The 24,613-nt window shown below is 38.5% G+C and overlaps 1 protein-coding gene across 3 annotated transcripts in view; it reads right to left on the reverse strand.

Moving 5' to 3' along the window:
- adcy1.S (adenylate cyclase 1 (brain) S homeolog) overlaps positions 1-24,613 on the reverse strand; it is a 142,869-nt gene that overhangs the window by 31,072 nt on the left and 87,184 nt on the right. For all 3 annotated transcript variants that reach the window (XM_041567580.1, XM_041567579.1, XM_041567581.1), the window contains 6 exons: positions 22,540-22,695; positions 21,871-22,065; positions 16,731-16,828; positions 14,658-14,742; positions 13,770-13,859; positions 9,241-9,497 (listed from right to left, as the gene is read on the reverse strand). In XM_041567580.1, the coding sequence (XP_041423514.1) occupies positions 9,241-9,497; positions 13,770-13,859; positions 14,658-14,742; positions 16,731-16,828; positions 21,871-22,065; positions 22,540-22,695 (881 nt within the window). The remainder of the gene's footprint in view (positions 1-9,240; positions 9,498-13,769; positions 13,860-14,657; positions 14,743-16,730; positions 16,829-21,870; positions 22,066-22,539; positions 22,696-24,613) is intronic.

Genomic DNA, 24,613 nt, shown 5'->3' on the forward strand with positions numbered 1-24,613 from the left:
ATATATATATATATATATATAAAACCCTCTCACAAACCGCACTCCAAGGACTTGTAAGGTGTCAAAAATCAAAATGCCTTTATTTCAACGTTTCGGCTCTCACTCGTGAGCCGTCTTCAGGAAAGTGAAAACTCTACACATGTGAATCGATTTTTAAGTGCAAAAAGGGCGCCAAATGACGTCATCATTAGTGGGTGTGTACAAAGCATGATAACAATACAAGAAGGTGATAAACATTGTATCTCCGTGTCTACAATAAACTGATCCGTGTGTCCGTGTGGTTTTTCTTAAGTGTATATCCACCCAGCGTGTATCTTTAAAACACAGCCGTCACTGTGTCCAGCTGCGACCCCTGACTCGCGTCCGGGAATGTAATTAAAAACACTTACCCCCAGGCGATCTAAGGTGTGGGCCGCTCTCTCCCTCACAGTCCCCCGTCTCGGCAGATCATACCAGTAAAGTGTGCTGCTTAGCCCGACCGTTCATTTGTCTCTCCGGTTCCTAGTGACAACAGCTCCCTGCTCTCACGCAGTATCCGGCCTTAGCCCCGCCCACGTTACCATGGTGCGTACTAACGCTTTCAACTGCGGGGAAACCATAAACTCCAATCACTCCTTGCAGGCGACGATGCACTTCTTGCCCAGATCGTGACTCACTCTCCACATTGGATGATCACCTCTCTCTTTCCCTGGCATCAGGGTGTACACTGACTATATGGTCTGTGGCCCCCCTTCTGTCGTCAGGGATACAGTGTAAACCTCACCCAGGGTTACTCCTGGTTCTGTCACTTCTGATCTGCTGGAGTGATTATAGGAGTATTTTAGTAGAGCATGTTAGCGGAGCTCATGGGTGCTCTCTTAGTACATACCTCCAATCGCATACCTTCATATGTCCTCCCGCACACTGGTATGTTTAATCGCCAGGGGACTCTTGTTCCTTCTCGGCCTCTCACCTTTCTCCCTGGGGTATAATCACGACCTAAAAACATAGATCCCAGGTCAAAAACAAAATTCAATTCCATATTAGCCTTATTGTAGCATAAATTATGGATACATATTATCATCTGCAATTGGTTACACTGTAATCATGTTATCTATTCCCACTCATGTTTCAAATGTCCAGGGACTCAAAGTAATGTTTATCTTCAAAAGTATTACAAAAGTATTCACTAGTAAATTTCAGTCATTCCACAGAAAAACATTTTCTGAGTCCTCCCTTGTGCAGGGGGAACCTCATTAATAAAATGGTGACATGGGTAAGGTCTCATTTAAGCCTTTAGGGACTAGGGTGTTAAGTTTGTAAATCCATTCCGATTCTCTTTGTAACAACGTCAAACCTCTGTTGCCTCCTCTTCTTGGTGCTGGTATGTGGTCAATAATCATGTGCCTAAATTGCGGTAATGTGTGCCTTTGCATAAGCCAATGTCTCGCTACCGGCTGGTCAGACCTCCCCGTGGATAGTGCACTCCTTATGGCGCTCCTGTGATTATTCATGCGCTCCCTGTACGTGGTGGTCGCTTTCCCCACGTAGTGCAGCCCACAGGGACACCAAGCCATGTATACTACATGGTCACTGGTACATGTAACTCTATGTTCAATCTTATATTTAGTGCCCAAGCTAGGGTGTGTAAAAAAAGTACCCTGCGACATTCCGCTGCAAGTTAAACATCCTGCACATTTATAACACCCTTTTTTTAGTGGTCTATCTAACCACGTTTGGCTCTTCTTCTGTGGACCAGTTAAGTTTTAACCACTAGAATGTCCCCTAGGTTCTGTCCCTTTCTGTAGGCTACGAGAGGTTTTTTGTCAGCAAAAGGTAAGCTTTTATCCACCTGTATGATTCCCACCTGTTGGTTACTGATTTTTTTATATCCACACTAGTGTCTGTCCATTCTGTGGTAAAAATTAGGTCTGTCGTGCCCTTCTTTTTGGTTTCGTCTGGACTTAGCAAATTGTCCTGTGTCATTAGCTTAGCTCTCTGTAGTTGTTCGTTTATCAGCGTCCTGGAGTATCCTCTCTCCGCAAACTGTTCCGCCAATTCCAACAGCTGCACTTCCGCTGTGCCTCTTACTGTATTATTCCTGATTACCCTCAGGAATTGTGAATACAGGACCCCCCGGGACATATGTGGAGGATGGTGGGAGTGGGCATGGATAAGACTATTTTTATCTGTGGGCTTCTTATACAATGTAGTGCCCAACCTGTCTTTCTGCTTAAAGATAGTGATGTCTAGATAGTTGATCTGTGTTCTATCATAGGACATAGTTAGTTTGATCGGCGAATCTAAGCTGTTTAGAGACTGTTGGAACTCCAACAGTTCACTTTCAGTTCCTTTCCAGATCAATAATAAATCGTCAATATAGCGTTTATACAGGTAAATTCTGTCTGCCCCTATCGGTAATAGCCACCTCTTCTCAAAATCTTCCATAAAAAGATTTGCAAATGATGGGGCCACATTTGACCCCATGGCGGTACCCGCCACTTGCAGAAAAAAATCATCGTTGAAAGTGAAATAGTTATGGGAAAGAATCAGGTCCAGCAAGGTAATCAAAAACTCTGTAGGCGGTGTTCCTGAGTGTGTCTTTGCAAGTGCCTCCCTACATACCTGTATCCCCCTCTCATGTGGAATCACTGTATACAAGCTAGATACGTCCATTGTGGCTAAGATACAGTCAGCAGGGATTTCCAAGTCCTTTAATAGTACCAACAGGTGTTTGGTGTCTTTTATATAGGAATCCATATTTTGTACTAATGGTTGTAAGAAGTAATCTACATATTTCGCCACTGGTTGGAACAAGGAGTCTATAGCAGAAATGATAGGGCGACCTGGGGGTGCTGTTAGGGACTTATGAATTTTGGGTAATGTGTACAGAAAAGGAGTTTTTGGAAAGTCAGTAGTTAAAAACTTGCTGGTCTGTTCATCAATCCATCCCGCTGCCTGGGCTGTTTTTATCTCAGAGTCTAGTCTGATTTTGTATTCCCTAGTGGGATTCCCTCTCAGTCTCTTGTATGTATTGGTATCCAGTAATTGTTTCTGTATCTCCCCTATATAATAGGTTTTATCCAATATCACTATGGCTCCCCCTTTGTCCGCCTGTCTAATGATTATATCTTCATTGGTTTTCAAAGATTTAATTGCTTGTCTTTCAATAGGTGTTAGATTGGGGGATGTAGTCTTTTTGTCAACCCCTAGTCTCGATATGTCGTTCCCCAATAATTGGGTAAAAGTGGAGATGGAGGGGGCCGTGTTTTGTGGTTCAAAAGTACTTTTTGTCCTGAATGTAATTGAATCCCCTTGTGTTTTATCCTTGTAGTGATCTTTTAGTTTTAGTTGCCTTTTAAATCTATGTGTGTCTTTAAGTGCTTCGAAGGGCCTAAAGTGGTTGGTGGGGATAAATTTCAACCCCCTGTTCAGAAGTCTTGTTTCTCCCATTGTCAGATTGTAATTAGACAGATTTACCACTAAGTCTTGCTCCTCCCTCTCCGTGGGGGCCTCTCTATGATTTTTCTTCCCTCCCCTCCTGATATTGTGCCTCCCCTTGCTACCGGGGTGGTATGGACGGGAGGGGTATTGCCTAAAAAAGTTTGCGTTAAGTTGGTCTGATTACCTGGGTCCGAATCTGTTGAATCCCCTGAGCTGTCAACGGTGGACAGGGAACTGGGTTTGGATCTATGAGTCACCCTTTTTGATCTATTGTCAGGGAGTCCTAAGAGCCACCTGTAAACCCTTTTTTGCTTGTAGTCTTCCTTTACTGTCGCTAATTTTCTCTCCTTAAATGTGATAAGCTCTTGCTTGTATTTGTTGATATTTGTTTCCAGGTTTTTCACCCAGTCTACAGTTTTATCCTGTGTCAATTTTGTCAAATATTGTGTCTCAAACTCAATGATGTCCCCCTGCGTCTGTTTTAACTCTTTACCTGCGTGTTCAACCACTAGTAATAATAAATCTGATGAGCATTTATTAAGAATTCTGCACCATTTGCTGCAGAATTCTGAGTTGGACCGGCCTAGGGTTGGAACATTCCTGATCCTAAATCCTCTCGGTATGATCTTATTCCTATAATAACCCGACAAGTATGTGCCATGTAATAATAGATCTATCTCTCTTCTCTTTAGATTTAACCAATTATGATAGAGGTCCCGAGGGGTCCTACCCGTTGTTGATGTCGATGGGAGTTCTGAGAACAGAATCCTTTCGGCGTCCTCTGTGCTGAAAGTATGCTCCCCTGTGGTGTCGACTTCAAAGTTACTTTGTGAGTCTTCCATACTCATTGAGCCCTTTGTTCCTGTTCGTGGGATTGTTGCGTGTAGAGTTTTCCTGTAAACACATGGGCAAAAATAATCCACAAAATTATTTCATATGGGTGGTGGTGCAACCATCAAAAGGGCCCCCCACCGAAGTGGGAGTTCCCAACTTATAAAGCAATCCTAGTCAGGTGCACTCTTTTCCAAAAAACATCCGCCTCACGAGTGAGAGCCGAAACGTTGAAATAAAGTGCACCTGACTAGGATTGCTTTATAAGTTGGGAACTCCCACTTCGGTGGGGGGCCCTTTTGATGGTTGCACCACCACCCATATGAAATAATTTTGTGGATTATTTTTGCCCATGTGTTTACAGGAAAACTCTACACGCAGCAATCCCACGAACAGGAACAAAGGGCTCAATGAGTATGGAAGACTCACAAAGTAACTTTGAAGTCGACACCACAGGGGAGCATACTTTCAGCACAGAGGACGCCGAAAGGATTCTGTTCTCAGAACTCCCATCGACATCAACAACGGGTAGGACCCCTCGGGACCTCTATCATAATTGGTTAAATCTAAAGAGAAGAGAGATAGATCTATTATTACATGGCACATACTTGTCGGGTTATTATAGGAATAAGATCATACCGAGAGGATTTAGGATCAGGAATGTTCCAACCCTAGGCCGGTCCAACTCAGAATTCTGCAGCAAATGGTGCAGAATTCTTAATAAATGCTCATCAGATTTATTATTACTAGTGGTTGAACACGCAGGTAAAGAGTTAAAACAGACGCAGGGGGACATCATTGAGTTTGAGACACAATATTTGACAAAATTGACACAGGATAAAACTGTAGACTGGGTGAAAAACCTGGAAACAAATATCAACAAATACAAGCAAGAGCTTATCACATTTAAGGAGAGAAAATTAGCGACAGTAAAGGAAGACTACAAGCAAAAAAGGGTTTACAGGTGGCTCTTAGGACTCCCTGACAATAGATCAAAAAGGGTGACTCATAGATCCAAACCCAGTTCCCTGTCCACCGTTGACAGCTCAGGGGATTCAACAGATTCGGACCCAGGTAATCAGACCAACTTAACGCAAACTTTTTTAGGCAATACCCCTCCCGTCCATACCACCCCGGTAGCAAGGGGAGGCACAATATCAGGAGGGGAGGGAAGAAAAATCATAGAGAGGCCCCCACGGAGAGGGAGGAGCAAGACTTAGTGGTAAATCTGTCTAATTACAATCTGACAATGGGAGAAACAAGACTTCTGAACAGGGGGTTGAAATTTATCCCCACCAACCACTTTAGGCCCTTCGAAGCACTTAAAGACACACATAGATTTAAAAGGCAACTAAAACTAAAAGATCACTACAAGGATAAAACACAAGGGGATTCAATTACATTCAGGACAAAAAGTACTTTTGAACCACAAAACACGGCCCCCTCCATCTCCACTTTTACCCAATTATTGGGGAACGACATATCGAGACTAGGGGTTGACAAAAAGACTACATCCCCCAATCTAACACCAATTGAAAGACAAGCAATTAAATCTTTGAAAACCAATGAAGATATAATCATTAGACAGGCGGACAAAGGGGGAGCCATAGTGATATTGGATAAAACCTATTATATAGGGGAGATACAGAAACAATTACTGGATACCAATACATACAAGAGACTGAGAGGGAATCCCACTAGGGAATACAAAATCAGACTAGACTCTGAGATAAAAACAGCCCAGGCAGCGGGATGGATTGATGAACAGACCAGCAAGTTTTTAACTACTGACTTTCCAAAAACTCCTTTTCTGTACACATTACCCAAAATTCATAAGTCCCTAACAGCACCCCCAGGTCGCCCTATCATTTCTGCTATAGACTCCTTGTTCCAACCAGTGGCGAAATATGTAGATTACTTCTTACAACCATTAGTACAAAATATGGATTCCTATATAAAAGACACCAAACACCTGTTGGTACTATTAAAGGACTTGGAAATCCCTGCTGACTGTATCTTAGCCACAATGGACGTATCTAGCTTGTATACAGTGATTCCACATGAGAGGGGGATACAGGTATGTAGGGAGGCACTTGCAAAGACACACTCAGGAACACCGCCTACAGAGTTTTTGATTACCTTGCTGGACCTGATTCTTTCCCATAACTATTTCACTTTCAACGATGATTTTTTTCTGCAAGTGGCGGGTACCGCCATGGGGTCAAATGTGGCCCCATCATTTGCAAATCTTTTTATGGAAGATTTTGAGAAGAGGTGGCTATTACCGATAGGGGCAGACAGAATTTACCTGTATAAACGCTATATTGACGATTTATTATTGATCTGGAAAGGAACTGAAAGTGAACTGTTGGAGTTCCAACAGTCTCTAAACAGCTTAGATTCGCCGATCAAACTAACTATGTCCTATGATAGAACACAGATCAACTATCTAGACATCACTATCTTTAAGCAGAAAGACAGGTTGGGCACTACATTGTATAAGAAGCCCACAGATAAAAATAGTCTTATCCATGCCCACTCCCACCATCCTCCACATATGTCCCGGGGGGTCCTGTATTCACAATTCCTGAGGGTAATCAGGAATAATACAGTAAGAGGCACAGCGGAAGTGCAGCTGTTGGAATTGGCGGAACAGTTTGCGGAGAGAGGATACTCCAGGACGCTGATAAACGAACAACTACAGAGAGCTAAACTAATGACACAGGACAATTTGCTAAGTCCAGACGAAACCAAAAAGAAGGGCACGGCAGACCTAATTTTTACCACAGAATGGACAGACACTAGTGTGGATATAAAAAAATCAGTAACCAACAGGTGGGAAATCATACAGGTGGATAAAAGCTTACCTTTTGCTGACAAAAAACCTCTCGTAGCCTACAGAAAGGGACAGAACCTAGGGGACATTCTAGTGGTTAAAAACTTAACTGGTCCACAGAAGAAGAGCCAAACGTGGTTAGATAGACCACTAAAAAAAGGGTGTTATAAATGTGCAGGATGTTTAACTTGCAGCGGAATGTCGCAGGGTACTTTTTTTACACACCCTAGCTTGGGCACTAAATATAAGATTGAACATAGAGTTACATGTACCAGTGACCATGTAGTATACATGGCTTGGTGTCCCTGTGGGCTGCACTACGTGGGGAAAGCGACCACCACGTACAGGGAGCGCATGAATAATCACAGGAGCGCCATAAGGAGTGCACTATCCACGGGGAGGTCTGACCAGCCGGTAGCGAGACATTGGCTTATGCAAAGGCACACATTACCGCAATTTAGGCACATGATTATTGACCACATACCAGCACCAAGAAGAGGAGGCAACAGAGGTTTGACGTTGTTACAAAGAGAATCGGAATGGATTTACAAACTTAACACCCTAGTCCCTAAAGGCTTAAATGAGACCTTACCCATGTCACCATTTTATTAATGAGGTTCCCCCCTGCACAAGGGAGGACTCAGAAAATGTTTTTCTGTGGAATGACTGAAATTTACTAGTGAATACTTTTGTAATACTTTTGAAGATAAACATTACTTTGAGTCCCTGGACATTTGAAACATGAGTGGGAATAGATAACATGATTACAGTGTAACCAATTGCAGATGATAATATGTATCCATAATTTATGCTACAATAAGGCTAATATGGAATTGAATTTTGTTTTTGACCTGGGATCTATGTTTTTAGGTCGTGATTATACCCCAGGGAGAAAGGTGAGAGGCCGAGAAGGAACAAGAGTCCCCTGGCGATTAAACATACCAGTGTGCGGGAGGACATATGAAGGTATGCGAATTGGAGGTATGTACTAAGAGAGCACCCATGAGCTCCGCTAACATGCTCTACCAAAATACTCCTATAATCACTCCAGCAGATCAGAAGTGACAGAACCAGGAGTAACCCTGGGTGAGGTTTACACTGTATCCCTGACGACAGAAGGGGGGCCACAGACCATATAGTCAGTGTACACCCTGATGCCAGGGAAAGAGTGAGGTGATCATCCAATGTGGAGAGTGAGTCACGATCTGGGCAAGAAGTGCATCGTCGCCTGCAAGGAGTGATTGGAGTTTATGGTTTCCCCGCAGTTGAAAGCGTTAGTACGCACCATGGCAACGTGGGCGGGGCTAAGGCCGGATACTGCGTGAGAGCAGGGAGCTGTTGTCACTAGGAACCGGAGAGACAAATGAACGGTCGGGCTAAGCAGCACACTTTACTGGTATGATCTGCCAAGACGGGGGACTGTGAGGGAGAGAGCGGCCCACACCTTAGATCGCCTGGGGGTAAGTGTTTTTAATTACGTTCCGGGACGCGAGTCAGGGGTCGCAGCTGGACACAGTGACGGCTGTGTTTTAAAGATACACGCTGGGTGGATATACACTTAAGAAAAACCACACGGACACACGGATCAGTTTATTGTAGACACGGAGATACAATGTTTATCACCTTCTTGTATTGTTATCATGCTTTGTACACACCCACTAATGATGACGTCATTTGGCGCCCTTTTTGCACTTAAAAATCGATTCACATGTGTAGAGTTTTCACTTTCCTGAAGACGGCTCACGAGTGAGAGCCGAAACGTTGAAATAAAGGCATTTTGATTTTTGACACCTTACAAGTCCTTGGAGTGCGGTTTGTGAGAGGGTTTGATAGTATTATTTTACCAGCACCCAGGCGGATGTTTTTTGGAAAAGAGTGCACCTGACTAGGATTGCTTTATATATATATATATATATATATATATATATATATATATATATATATATATATATATATATATATATATATATATATATATATATATAGCCTAATAAATAAGATTAAACGTATAGTTAATTCAACAAGTTTATAAGCCCAAAAATAAATATAAAAAATACACTAATTTTCAATAAAAATATATATAACCCCAGCTACAGTTTGAAAATTTTAATTTATTTTGCACATAAGCAGCAAAATATTAGAATACTAACCTCAATGTTTTCCTGTATCCACTGATTTCCAAAACAACTATGTACAAAACTGTAACAAAAAGTAAAAGAATCATTTTTGGAAAGGAAGAAATTCGTAAAAATATTGCTAAGCTTAATGTCCCAACAACACAGGTTAAAAAAGTATAATGAGCTGTGTCACATGGGCGTTCATTCATTGTTTTATTTTCTCCCTTCGGAGTGATAATCACAATGGAACTGCTGTTGTTTGATCTCCATATCCAAGGCATGCAGCCAACCTGGAAAAGTAAAATAAAAACAATAATACATAGTGAAACTTTTTGGGGATTACTCTAATTGCATTATTACAGATTTATTTTTAAATAAACTAAAAAAAAATCATATGGACAATAATCATGTGTGATGCTGTGTGAAATCATTGCAATGTTGAATTCACTGTCATGCTACTAATAGTGATGGGTGAACCTGTGGCGTTTCGTTGAAAAATTTGCAAATTTACCGGAAAATTCACAAAACGGAAAAAAATTAATAAACCGCATTGAAGTCAATGGGTGTCAAAAGTATTTTGACGTGCGTCAATTTTGATGCAAGTGACAGTTTTTCAACGCGGCATAATTTTGTCCAAATGCATCAAAGTCAATGGGCGTCCGAATAATTAACAAGTCAAGAATACACAAAGAATGAACCCAGGAACTTATAAATAGATCTTTTTTTTGGGCAGTAAATATTTAAATGCCTGAGGCCCCTTTAAATATTTAAATTTTGCACCAAATGCGATGACGTCAGATGAGAACTAGCGCCAAAACCCGGAAGTGCACAGAGCACGCGCACTACCCTAGAAGCGCCAGCAAAGCCAGGACCAACAAGTATTTTTATAACATTACTATCCCCCCCATAGACAGGGGAACTGGAACCTTAGGTTTGTCCGGAAACCTTAAATGAATCTTGAATGAGATGGTCCGCATGAACATCAGAGGCAGGAACCCAAGACCTCTCCTCAGGACCATAGCCTTTCCAATGGACCAAGTACTACAGCTTACCCCTAGAAAGACGTGGATCTACCAACATATTGTACCAAATACTCAGGCTGACCTTCAACAGAAACTGGAGGAGGAGAAGACTGTCTTAACCTACGCAACACCTTCCGGACATGGGCACGATGGTCAGGGAGACTAGAAGAGAAAATCAAGATATCATCTAAATACACCACAACATACCGACCTAGAAGGTCACGTAATACATCATTAACAAGCTCCTGAAAGATGGCAGGGGCATTACATAAGCCGAATGGCATTACTAAATACTTGTAGTGCCCATCCCGAGTATTGAAAGCAGTCTTCCACTTATCCATTTCCCTTATTCAGAGTAAGGCACCCCTGAGATTGGGCTTGGAGAAGATGGCGGCACCCGTAACCCTGTCAAAGAGTCCCAAAATTAAGGGAAATTTATTTAGACCCCTATAATCAATACAGGGCCTAAGCCCCCCCGTCTTTTTTCTCGTCAAAAAAGAAGCCAGCCCCCACAGGAGAAGAGGATGGTCTTATGAAGTCTCTTACCAGGTTCTCCTTAATATATTCCTTCATAGACAAGGTTTCAGGCAGAAAAAGAGGATATGGCATAATCATAAGACCTGTGAGTAGGAACGGTCTTGGCAGCTTTTTTTCAAGATGACATCGGCAAAAGACGAATAGACTGCAGGTCTATACCCCTCAAGAGGAGTTGCAGTGAGGATATGGGGGAATTTAACACCCGAAGACTCACAACTCTTTCAATAGTGAGCCTGGTGGTTGTGCTTCTGCAACCACGGGAGACCTAAAATAACTGGAGTCTGAGGGCATTCAATAATATAGAAGGAAATTAGTTCAAAATGATTACAAAGTGAGAATTTCGGACTTGGAAGACACCAACCCACACCCATTATGTACTCCTATCAATAGCCACTAGTCTGAGCGATGGACTGCCCAGACCTGTTTAGGCTTTGCTTTTGGACAGGTGTTATGGAGATGCCCCCTTATCCCCACAGTATAGGCATAACCCACTAGCCCGCCTACGACCCCTCTCCTCGAGAGACAAATGGGTTGAACCCAATTGCATGGGCTCCTCAGGGGGCATAAGGGCAGAAGGTGAAGGATTACGATATAGGACGAGGCAACCAAGGATAATTCCTCTTGTTGTCTCTCCCTATGTCTCCTATCAATCTGAATAGTCAGATGCCTAAGGGTTCAGGATCACTTCTGTAGTAGTAGGAGAAGCAGTTGCACCTTCAGCGTCCATGTTCTGGCCCAACAAACTGTAACGCAGGGTATCCCAAACTCAGAACAGACTCCAAGGGCCAGGTCGTGGCTCACCCTTCAGCATATAACAGCTGCCTTTGGCTTCAGACTAGCCCTCCGCTACTTGGATGGTGCCAGGTCTTAACGTGAGAGGTCTGATCTGAAAGAGTTCTGATCGAGCAAGGGAACTGAGCGTGAAGTAATGAAATGGGAAACCAACAGCGTCGCCGTTAGCCAGGCCGGATCAGTAACAGTTGGACAATGCGGCACCAATACAGGAGACACAGGGATAGTCGGGGTCACAGGCCAAGTCAAACACACCGAAATCGCAGTACAGAACGGGATCCCGGAGAATAGTCGAAACAAGGCAGTGGTCAGGACAGGCAGCGAATTAGACGTGGTCAAGGACAGGCAGGGTAAATAACAAGTCAGGAATACACAAAGAACGCACCCAGGAACTAAGAAATATACCTTTTGTTGGGCAGTGAATATTTGCCTGAGGCCCCTTTATATATTTAAACTTCACTCCATATGTGATGAAGTCAGACGTGAACCAGCATCAAAATCCGGAAGCGTTCCAATCGCGTGCACTTCCCTAACAGAGCCAGCAGAGGCAGGACGTGGCGGGCTCCAACAGGTATTTTTATTGCACACCTGATTTCAGACATTTTGTACAATTCCAAGTTGGTCTACATTAACAAAGGGCCATTGTGTATTACGACACTTGCCATTAATCAACATCTCTATATCAGTTTCCTATACTGATACACAAAATTAAAAAAGTTGTAGCTATAATTAATTAGACACTTATTAATCACAACGTGCATAAAGAAATGTACCACTGACTGAACAAATACAGTACTGTTGCATTCTGAACGTGTATCATTTTATATAAAAAGTTACAGTCCTACATCACTACTCTTTGGGGGTTATTTATCAAAATCCAAATTTTTTTTATAAAAAAAAAGTCAGACCAAACTACAATCCATGATTTACCCTTATTTATCATTAAAAAAAAAGATATGAAAAAATTGGATTGAGAAAAACCATGACTCTTTTGTCAAATGAAAAAACTGAATTTTTCGGATGATGCTAGAAAAGCCCGAATTTTTGTGAAATCACGGTAAAATCCTGAAATGTCCGACCATAATCTTCAAATTGAATTCTACAGGACATCGACAGGTTGAAGATGGAGTATTTTCGGATTCTGACATTTTGCATCCTTCATTCATGTTTTTTTTTCCACTGAAACTTTGGATTTTACAGTAAAAAAACCTATAATTATTCAAGTTTTTATCATTCAGACTTAAATAAATAACCCCCTTTGTCTTTAATTGAAGATACATAAATGAGTTGAATTTAACTGTTTTGCATCCAAGACAAAAAAAACACATAATGCAAGTTTGCTTTTATGCTTATGACTTATGCAAGATATGCAAAGCTGTATTTTAACCATTAAGATCAACATTTTAACCTGATAACTGACCAGTGTTGCTTTGGAGCACTTTGTCTGATTTGAATTAAAAATAACACATAATAACACATAATGGCACATAATAGGCAACCATAATTACACTAGAACTGTGCTTGTTAATAAAAAAACATCCACTTATTTTAGCAATGGTATTAGAAACATCTAGGATTAGTAAACCTAAGCAATCAGTAGATAGGTAGGTAGAATTTAATGGTAACTTGTTTCAAAATAAACATTTGCCCCCCATATGTAATATAATGAGTTAAGTTTGCCCAGGAGCAGTAACCCATAGCAACCAATAAGATGTTTGCATTTTAACATGTGACCAGTAAATTCTACCTGCTGATTGGTTGCTATGGGTTTCTGCTCATGGGCAAAGTTAGGGCCTTTTATTACATAACCCCCGGGATTCTGTAAGTTACTCTAACTGGTGCAATGTGTAGAACTTGTTGCATAATCATTACATTTAAAGACATGTTTAATTAAGGAGGATATTTAGTGAATAAAGTACCCCCAGTTGCAAAATATGAGGATATTAGAAGTTACCTCGGAGTTCCATGACCATATAAAACACAAGTTTTATTGAGTCATGTGACAAAAATGACATCAGAATTCACAGTTTATAACTGATGAATTCAGAACTCAACGTTTATAAGGATATCATTTACAAGATATTCATGGCTTTTATATATTATAAAGCTATTTTTAATAAAAACATTTGTTAGATGAAGCAGTTCTCTACTGTGTTACTTTACTGAAGCCCACATCTACATTTAAAACACAACAACAATATATTTACTCACCACACATCCTTGGGCAACACAGTAAATTAATATTACTACAAATATGCACAAAATGGTTCGAATCCGAATTGTGAGGCACCCTGGAAAGCACTGGAAAAAACAGTAAATAATTTAAAGTATGTTTGAGATAAAATCTTTGATTATATGTACATCATATATACAGTATACAGTATATAGCTGTGCTCTTCGTGCTGTAAAAGCAAAAGTTCATATATTTGTTGTCAATATTGAGGAATTCACTACAGACATCACTATAAAATTTCAGTATCTTATTTCTTCATAATGTTGTTTTGTTAACATAGAAGTCAACTCCTTATTTAAAAAAAAATTAGAATTTTGAATTATGGGAACGTCAAAGCATATACATTTTCTGAAGAGGATTTTCTTGTAATAATAATAAATCAGTGCTTTGTACTTGTAACCCAATTAAGGTATCATTAATTTTTATAGGTGACAAAAGAAACCTACTGGGCATATATCATGTCTACATTTTATTTTGGAAAAAGCCAGGTCCTGAGCATTTTGCATAATAGGTCCCATACCTATATATCTACAGTATGTGAAATAAACACTAATTTGCATTTGAAAATAAGTAACATGTAATTTATTGTAAAGTACTAAATAAGAGTAACCACTCTAGTTTTGTTTTTGACAAATCAAGTTGTTTTTGACAATCACAGTGCTAGGCCAATTAAATTTTTCTAGTGTAACATTATCCTTATTACGTTACATTGTCCATGACTATCTGTGTCTGTTCTTATCCTATTTTACTATATTTCTAGAAAAGGTAAAGAAAAGTGCAGCCTTTGATATTTATAGATGTTGTTCAAATATATGATTTTGAATATATGAAGTTATAAGAGATGCCAATGTAAGGGATATATTTACCTGCACACGTGTGACATGTAGATACATGATACAAGCCCCAAGGAAACATAAGCAGAACACCAGGAGTATGAGGACGATAGTGCTTCTGGAAAAAAAAAATAGACATTTATATTTTCAGAAAGGTTAATTATGACAATCTATTCAAAAGTTTGGCTTCAGAGAATTAAACTTCATTTGCACCTGGAAAGTACCCCCCTAAGGCATGGGGTTTGACCAATTACTTATTTAATGTAATGAACTAAAAATGTATTTTGCATTTAATATGTAATTAGATTTATATTTCTTATACTACTCTCTCTTCTTGAACTACTCACTTTTGGAGAGATGCTGGACCTTGACAAACTTAAAAGAAGTTTATTGAGATTATAATAATTTGGCAAACCCTTTTGATTTAATATCCAAGAGGGAAAACCTTACTGAAAAAGCTGATTCACTTGGGTACTCACAAGGTCCTGTGACATGTTGGCCTGTTTGTCTGGTAACCAATGATGTTGTGTGAATAAGGGTGGAGTATATTTGCATCCCCAAAATGCATGAAGATACCAACTTAAGAAATATTTTACAAGTTGATCAAAATGTGAAGAGTATGTGCCCCTGTGGTCTGCCCTATGTGGGGGGAGACCACGTTCCAGATAAAGACATTGACATCATTATCAAGACTTAGTTCAACTATTTGGACATACTGATTTGAATTTGAAATATATGGTTTTGGAATGTGTAGCTCCACCTAGCCGTGGGAGAGACTAGGCAATTGCAGGAAAGGGAAGATATAGTTAAATTCACTGGCACCTAATGGATTAAATAAAGGTTATGATATCTATTTTTTGTTTTGTCTCCTTTAGCTTTGAGGGGGGCAATAAAAAATGTACTTGACAACTGAGAATTTATGGGTACTTTGACCATGTGAGATACCAAGGGGTTAAAACTGCATGGTAAACTCACATAGTGATGTCATATACTATAAGGGATTTCCTGCATTGCACAAAATATTGTATTGTTGATGGTGATGTCACCAGCAGTAATTGATGCTTAGTGATGTCATTTGTGCTACATGACACACTAAATATTGTGTATTATATAGAATAATGTACCTCCTGTTTTAAAATATGAGAATATTATACATCATGTTTCATGACTTGTTTCATGACTAAAAGTATATGTCATGGAACTCCTTGGTGACTTGTAATATCCTTGTAATTTAAATAGGAGGGTACATTATTCCATATTTACATTATCTACTATATGAACACATAAAAATTTGAAAACGGTTCATATAAAAGTCACCATGTAACCATAAAAACTCTCCTACAAGAATCCATTAAATCATCCTGACATCTGCAACTGTTTTTCTTAGCCATACAGACCTTCACACGTTGCTTACGTGCTTATATCTATTATGTAAAATTAAATTGTGTGTTTCTAAACACATTCCTTCCTGTTTTCTTCATAAATTTGTCTAAATGTGTCTGATTCTTCTTTTAAGTACAATTAACTTATAGTATGTGTGTCTATCTAAACACATTTTTTTCTGTGCTCTTCATGGATTTTGGCAAGTACTAAAAGAAACCACCATAAACAGGATATTATGTTGCTGGAAAACATTCAAGGCAGTGGAACAAATTAATAAAAGACAAGAATTCTCCCTACATATGCGATTGTTAAATCAGAATTTATTTACAATAGAAAAAAGGCATTTTAGGTATATGATAAATGTATTGCACATACAACAAGGGTCAGTACAAAGATTTGAATAGTTAATAAAGAAAGCCTACACATATAAGGGTTTATTATTTAAAGGGTAGGTGCAAGGGATAGACCACCAATGGGAACAAAATTACATGCACTTATTCTTGTTTAGCATAGGTGATGAACAGGTTAGTTGAAATTAAACAAAATAGTAGTTTGGAAAATAAAGTAGTTTGAAAAATAAAGTTTTAATCTTACACTTTGTAGAATTCTACAGAGACAGTGCTTAATGGCTGTCAGTTTGAGCAACAAGGCAGTTTGCCAAAATTGTATAAGAAAACTGTTACACCGTTTGTGACATTTTGGGGTTACATAAGGGATACTTACTGTGGAAATATTAGAAGGTAGACAAGACCAAATAACACAGCTAAAATTAATGAAAGAACAACTGCACTGGTGAAGTATTCATCATGAAGCTGATGGTACTGTAGAAGAAAACAAATGCAATCATTTAAAAACAAATTTAAATAGTTTTAATCAAGATGAAGAACAAAAAAGACATATTTATATTTATCAAAATTTTCTCACTATTTTCTGAAAACCACTCAAACCAAATCCACACCGACTTTCCCCCCTATTTATCAATACATTTTCACAAACATTTCTTGTGTGGGAAAAGACTCGATAAAATAGTGAAAAAATCCAAATCATACAATTTTTTCATGTACATTTCTTGTGCAGGAAAAGACTCGATAAAATAGCGAAAATATCCAAATCATACAATTTTTTCAGATTTGTTGACAACTTTTTCGGATTTGTCGCCAGAAACCTGCAACTTTTTCCGATTTGACACCTGAAACTATGAAATCGTCGGATTATTGAAAACCCAGTACAGATTAGAATATCTTCAGAATGTCAACAGGACATCTGCCATTGACTTCTACATGAACTCACAGGTCTGAGTTGGAGTACTTTTAACATCAGGGTTTCTATAAAAAAAAAAAATTCCCCTTTAAATGTCAGACCAGAAAAAAATCTTACTTTAATAAAAACTCTTCTCGCAGTCATATTTTTTAGCAGTTAATTGGGTACTTTGAGACTAATTCAAGCTTATGAATGCGATTACATGGTTAACAACTGTTTGTTTCAAAAGGTTACATATAATGTCTACTGAATACATCCCTCCTGAAGAAATCTACCCCAAAACCTGAGAGCTCATGGTATGCACTGATCAACAGATAACTCTGTGCTTGGACTGTAGTATTTCTCAAAAGTCTAAAAACAAATGCTCAGGGTTGATGCTCAGATGCTGGAAAATATCAAAATGTAAAAAAGAAAACAAATCTGATCTTAATAATTAGCGATGCTCAGTGTGCATTTGATTTAATTGCCCCTATTTAAGTGAGACAATGATGTATTGGGGTTATACATTTGTATAACTGGCAACTGAAAGCAATGCGTCTTTGCACATATGAGCAACCAGGTCATATAATTAGTCTACCACATGAAAAAGCTGGCAAGCACTGCCCACTATAACCAAAAATAACCTAAACTTAGCTGACAGACACAATAAAACTCCTCAACAGAGCATTAGCTCTTTCTGCAGCCTAATCTTTTTTTGCTAGTAGAGCACTTCAGCATATCTGCAATATAGTGCTAATAGGATCTATTAATTGTAAAATATAGGTTGTAGTAGAGATCTAATCAACAGGCAGAATGAATGCAGAGTAGAGTGAGACATGAGGTACAAATCTGCCAAAAATGTGTTTTTGTCATTTTAATTTGGGGTATTGTATTACTTGTAAAGCATCTATCTTCAAGTTTTGTACAAGCAGTGTGTGATGTCCATATTTAACCTAGTCTACATTTGTACTCTTAAAGAGATACTGACACCAGAAAGTAAACTCTTTTTTACATCTATCATAATATTGCCTTTGAAAGCTACTTATAACTTTGCCATAAAGTATTTGCACAATGCTTTTTACATTACCTGTCTGATGCCCCATGTTCCTGTAGGAGGGGGCTGCCATATTTGTGCAGCAGGAGTCTTTTAGCATTAGAAACTTTAACTGACAGGCTGAGATGGGACAGTCAGGTTTGCAAAACAGTCAAATTTAGAAACTTTAACTTACAATTACTTACAAAAACAGACCTCTCAGCAAAAAAAGTAAATATGACCTATAGGTAACTGTATCAAGGGTCGAATACCGAGGGTTGATTAACCCTCGATATTCGACTGCCGAATTAAAATCCTTCGGCCTCGAATATCGAAGTCAAAGATTTTGCGCAATTCCTTCGATCGAACGATCAAAGGAATAATCAAACGATCAAAGGAATTAATCGAACGATCAAATCCATAGAATCGAACGATTCGAAGGATTTTAATCCATCAATCGAAGGATTATCCTTCGATCAGAAAAACCTTGGAAAGCCTATGGGGACCTTCCCCATAGGCTAACATTGGCCTCGGTAGGTTTTAGGCGGCGAACTAGGGGGTCGAAGACATTTTTAAAGAGCTTCACAGAAATAAACAATGTTGCTGTATCCCTCAGAGAGGAGGGGGAGATAACAGAAAGTTTATATAGTATAGTAATTTCAATATTAAATAAAACACACCCATAGTGTTCTCTAAAACTTACTAAAACACTTTTTTACTGTGATGCAGAAATGAAGCAATTTTTCTTTATATCACATTAATCACACCACAATAAACTTTTATGGTGTTTTGATTGCAACTATAAGTGTATATTTTTTAGATTGTAATTTTTTAGAATGATTATAATATATTGTGAAGCACCATACATGAATGTGATGTGATTAATGTGATATAAAGAAAAATTGCTTCATTTTAGTACGAAAAGGAGAATATTGTGAAAACGTTTTAGAGAAATAAAGTTTTTTGAAGGGATTTGTTGAAAAAGAAAAAAACGATGGGAGATAAATCAGCAGCAGAGAGCAGGAAACGTCATCGCTCAGGAGGAAGGCGATAGGTGAAACGCGTTAGCGTGATTACGCTCCTACGCTCTTACCTTGCAGAAGCGCCGAGCGTGTTTACGCCTGCGATTTGGAGCAGCGCCGCTCATGATTTCTAAAAAAAGCAGCACAAAGCTCCAAGGGACGCAGAGTTAACCAAAGTGCTAGAAGGACTTTACAAGGACATTTCAATGCGCTGTACCAGAGTGTGTTTGTAAGTGTGATCTTACTTTTTTATTAAAATGTTTTAAAAGCGCTTCTGCACAGGTTATCTGTTTTATCTCCCCATCAAGAGATTCAGGAAGAAGGAGCCTGGACGAGAGACCATCCTGTTTGTGTTTCACATTAGTTGAAACTCACTTCTTGTGAGTATATAATACCACCGGAAAGCAACAATCCGGATTTGTGTTGCTAACCTCACTATCCCTTAGTTACGGACCCACCCACCCCTTCCTGTTCTCTTTTCTTCCTGTTTGAAATAAGGGTGAAAAAGTTATAAATGAACACACATGGTGAACAAGTGTATGTTCTTTCTGCATCACAGTAAAAAAGTGTTTTAGTAAGTTTTAGAGGACACTGTGGGTGTGTTTTATTTAATATTTTTACACTATAAAAACTTTCTGTTATCTCCCCCCTCCTCTCTGAGGGATACAGCAACATCGTTTATTTCTGTGAAGCTTTTGTTTGGGCAGACGAGGGCCCTAAAAGAAGTTGCTGGATTTTGGGGGAACTTCAATCCCGGAGAGACAGTACTTCGATTATCGAATGGTCGAATATTCGAATGATTTTTAGTTCGAATCGTTCGATTCGAAGTCGAAGGTCATAGTCGAAGGTCAAAGTAGCCAATTCGATGGTCGAAGTAGCCAAAAAAAACAATCGAAAATCTAATTTTTTTTCCTCTATTTTCCTCTATTCCTTCACTCGAGCTTAGTGAATGGGCCCTTTAATGTACATTCATATTTTAAAATGTACTTTTTTAGTGTCAGTATCACTTTTAAGTAAATTATTCTACGCCAGGGGTGTCCAAACTTTTTGCAACGAGAGCCAGATTTGGTGAGGTGAAAATGTGTGGGGGCCGACCATTTAGCCCAACATTCTTTGAACCATTAACACCATTTAACTCATTTAAACAAGGAATCGCGGTAATATTTGGGCACATTAGTGAAACGATCTGCCACTTGGTCTATACTGCTGCCTGTGTGCTGAATGTGTTAGCAATAGACAAGTACTGGCACATAGTGATTTGCCAATGAGGAGCTTGTATGTTATTTTATTATAAGGGTTGTTTGCTTTTAAGTTAACTTTTAGTTTGATGTTGAGTGATATTCTTAGAGAATTTGCAATCTATTTTCATTACTTATTTGTGGTTTTCAAGTTATTTAGCTTTTTATGCAGCTCGCCAGTTTGCTATTTCAGTAACCTGGTTGCTAGGGTCTAAATTGCCATAGTAACCATGCATTACTTGAAAAAGGGACTGGAATATGAACCATAGAGGGCCTGAATAAAATTATGAGCAACATAAAGTATCAATAAAAAAAACAAGTTGTAGCTGTACAGATGATATGTTTTTTAGATTGGGGCAGTGACCCCCATTTAAAATCTACAAAGAGTGAGAAGGCAAATAATTAAAAAACAATAAAAAAAAGTTGTGTAGAATTAGCTATTCTATAACATACTAAAAGTTAACTGAAAGGTGAACCACTCCTTTAATTTAATTACCACATACTGTACATAACATCCTAGTGAAACAGGAGAGTGGACACCATAAGACCACATGGGTATTACCAGGTTTAATGGACTCAAACTCATTTTGCGTTAATGTATACAGCGAAAACATTGCTATAACTAACACAGAAACGTCAGCAGTATTATAAGTCATAATCTCATAAACAATTAAAACTACGTACTGTATATAGTAGTAGCTACTACAATGTATATATCTATATATATATATCTATATATATATATATATATATATATATAATATATATATATATATATATATATATATACAGTATATATATATATATATATATATATATATATATATATATATATATATATATATATATATATATATATATACTTTTTGCTCTGTTCCACCCAGCACACACCCTGGAATAAATACACATGTAGCCCTATTCTGCAACTGCAACAAAATCTAGCACTGATTTCCTTCCTTGTGGCATACAGGAGTCCTGTGTCTCCTCTTCAGGGGAGAGCAAGTACGCTATGATTTTACCTCAACGCAGGGTCAGGACAGATATGTCAGAGCATGTGCCGTGAATCAGAATGCATACGTACTTGTTCAATGAGTAAAAAGGACTGTGTGTGCTTGTGTGACTGGGCCTCATTCTGCTTAAAAAATAAAGTATAAGCTCTTTCCACAGACTTCTTCACTACCTGTGATGAGTTTCAGTTCATTATTGCAGCTTTTGCCTTCTTAAATGCATCTATACATGCTTTGCCTATTACTATTCTATAAATATATGAATTGAATAATACATATATATGCAAACAAACATTTAATTATAGTACCTACAACTCAAGTTACCTTTTGTTCACGCTCAAAGTGTTTATATTTTAAAGTTATAAAATTCAAGTCTGACATTTCAGAGTCAGTTTGCCGTGCTTCTATCAAACGGCCAATATATCGATTTACACGCGTTCCTGGAGTGCTGTGTATTACATTTGTAGAAAAAGATGAACGGTTCCTGAGTTTTTCTGAAGCTGTCCGTAAAGCTCTCCTCTGCATTTAAAAAACAAAACATTTTTAAATATCATTTATCAGCACTTAAAAAGTAATATGGGTAATTCTAATTGATTTAGTTTCATCTCTGTGTTATTCACAATTATAACACAGACTGTACAAAATGGGGCTGATTTATGAAATATCCAACTGGGGAATCCAGAAAGAAAAACTTTCTTGTAAGCCAATAACATTCTGGTGATATATATATATTTATGTATATATATATATATATATATATATATATATATATATATATATATATATATGTGTGTGCATGTTTGTTTTCACATGTTTGTAAGTTGCCATTCATGGGACTGCTTAATTTCAGGCAATATCTATATATGCCCACAGTTATATAAACCTCCTCCGCAGAAAATGTAATATAACTTATAGTAAATATATTGCCAAACCCATTCCTTTTACCTAATGCTTGCCACTATAAAATACAATGAATAAAAAGAAATTGGTTACCTTATCGTCATCTTCACAGGTCATTACATTTGAAAATGGAATCTCAGCTTTGAACATTTTACGGCAGTGCATTAGTTGCACTAATAGGTAGCAGACTGTCTTAAACTTCATCTTTTTGGCAGGTTTTATGTCAGAAAGAATTAATCCTGGAAAGATCTGATAAAAAAATAAACACATTATAAGGCTGTTTAAAATAGTGTTACTGAAAAGGTATGGTTAAATGAGAGATTCTTTCAACTACTGGAAAACTGAATATGAATAGCAGTATGTTCAGTATACTTGTCAGCATCCAAACCTTTACAAGTGTTTCAATAACAATGTTTTAATTGTGAAACCTAGATTCAAATACAGCCACATAAAATCTAAATAAAAAAAATGATTTATATACATCATGTTTTTTGACTTTACAGGACACATATCCCTAGAGCACATTCTGCTTACATGTCAGGTGAGAAATAATCAACCTGTCTTAATCTTAAATAACATGAGCCAACACAGAGGTCAAGATAGAATAAGTGGTGCAATACAGTATATCTCACATGCAACATTGCAGAAGGACACCATTTATTTCAAAGGTCAAGTGTGCCATGTTGCAACTATACATCACAAATAAAGCCTACCCAGCTACAGAACTTCAAATACATTGTCAATAACCTTGTTCAGGGGGAAACAAGCCTGCATTCAGTTTGCTGTGAATATAAGTATTATCCACAATATACCAACAATAATACACACAGAGAATGAAATAAGAAGGCAAAACAAAGCACAAAGTTTTCTTTTATTTTAGAGTTCTGTTTCAGATAATAAGACCTTATAATCTATCAAACAACATATAATCATGAATGAAAAGCCAAAGAGGTATAGCCTCTAAAACTTCGATTTGTATGTTTTTCTCTGCTGTAACCATTACAACAACAGAGCTAAAATTAAAATAAAAAAACTGTCTCCTTTACAAAACTTGGGCAAAATGTGAAATATAGGTGCATGGAATGCATACACTGCTGTGAAACTGCAACATAAGAGTGGTGTAACAACTCACCCTTGTGGTCTAGTAGTTCGGCGTGGACGCTCGCCACACCATCGGCGGAGACGCCCACCACGACAATCCACTTCTTCCTGTGTGCCGGTTCCTTAAGGTGCGCCACGGCACGCATCCTCTTGGTTTATAGGTGCATTTGCGCTGGCATAACAACGCCAGCGCGCAATGACGCGAAATTCAAAGAAATTTAAAGGGACCTTTTCTATTTTCTCATTGCCCATTATAGGTTAATTTCTGTGAGTTCCTGGTTTTGACCCATGCCTGCCTGACTACTCTTACTTCTGTAATCCGACCCGTGCCTGTTTGACTCTTCTGATTGACCTCCTGGTTTTGACCCTTGAATGTCTGACTACGCTAGAATTCTGCCTGCACCAACCCAGCCTGTTTTGACTATGATTCATCTATTCCTGTACTGTGACCTTCTGTCCAAAGACTTTCCGATTAGCCAAGGGCTCCTTCCGAGGTGTAAGGCGGCAGTTAAAGGCGGAAGCAAGAGCCGAGACCAGGGTGCTTAGCATTGGTTCTGGATTCTGGGTGCCGACTCGTGAAAAGTGGTCAGTAAGTATGTAAGTCATAGCCTTGCACTTACACACCCTTCAACTGCTTTTAATGCTTTTTAACATGCAGTTTTAATGCTTCACAAATGAGCAAAGATAGACCAGGGTGCAAAGATGGCCCTGTTCAAGGCAGGAATCCATTGTGCAACATATAAACTACAACATGCAACAGCCACAATGGAGCAAGGTGCAAGTTAGACAGGCACTAGCAGCTGCTACCAAAAATATTAAGAGAGCTATTCTGTGTCTTCTACCAATCGAAAAGAATTGTTGAGTTAAGTGTTAAGAATATGTTTTATTCAATTAATTTTTTTTTTCGTTTCAAGCTTCTACTGCCAGTATTTAACATCATTCAGAGTTTCAATGTGGGGATACAGTCCAGTGTAAAAAGGGGTTGGCCACCCACACCCCTTTTACCTCAACTAACTTCTGTTTTAGAAAGAAATGCTAATTGCACAGGTAATTATCTCAAAAACAA

Source organism: Xenopus laevis, chromosome 6S, assembly GCF_017654675.1.
Source record: "Xenopus laevis strain J_2021 chromosome 6S, Xenopus_laevis_v10.1, whole genome shotgun sequence".
Classification (NCBI taxonomy): Eukaryota; Metazoa; Chordata; class Amphibia; order Anura; family Pipidae; genus Xenopus; species Xenopus laevis.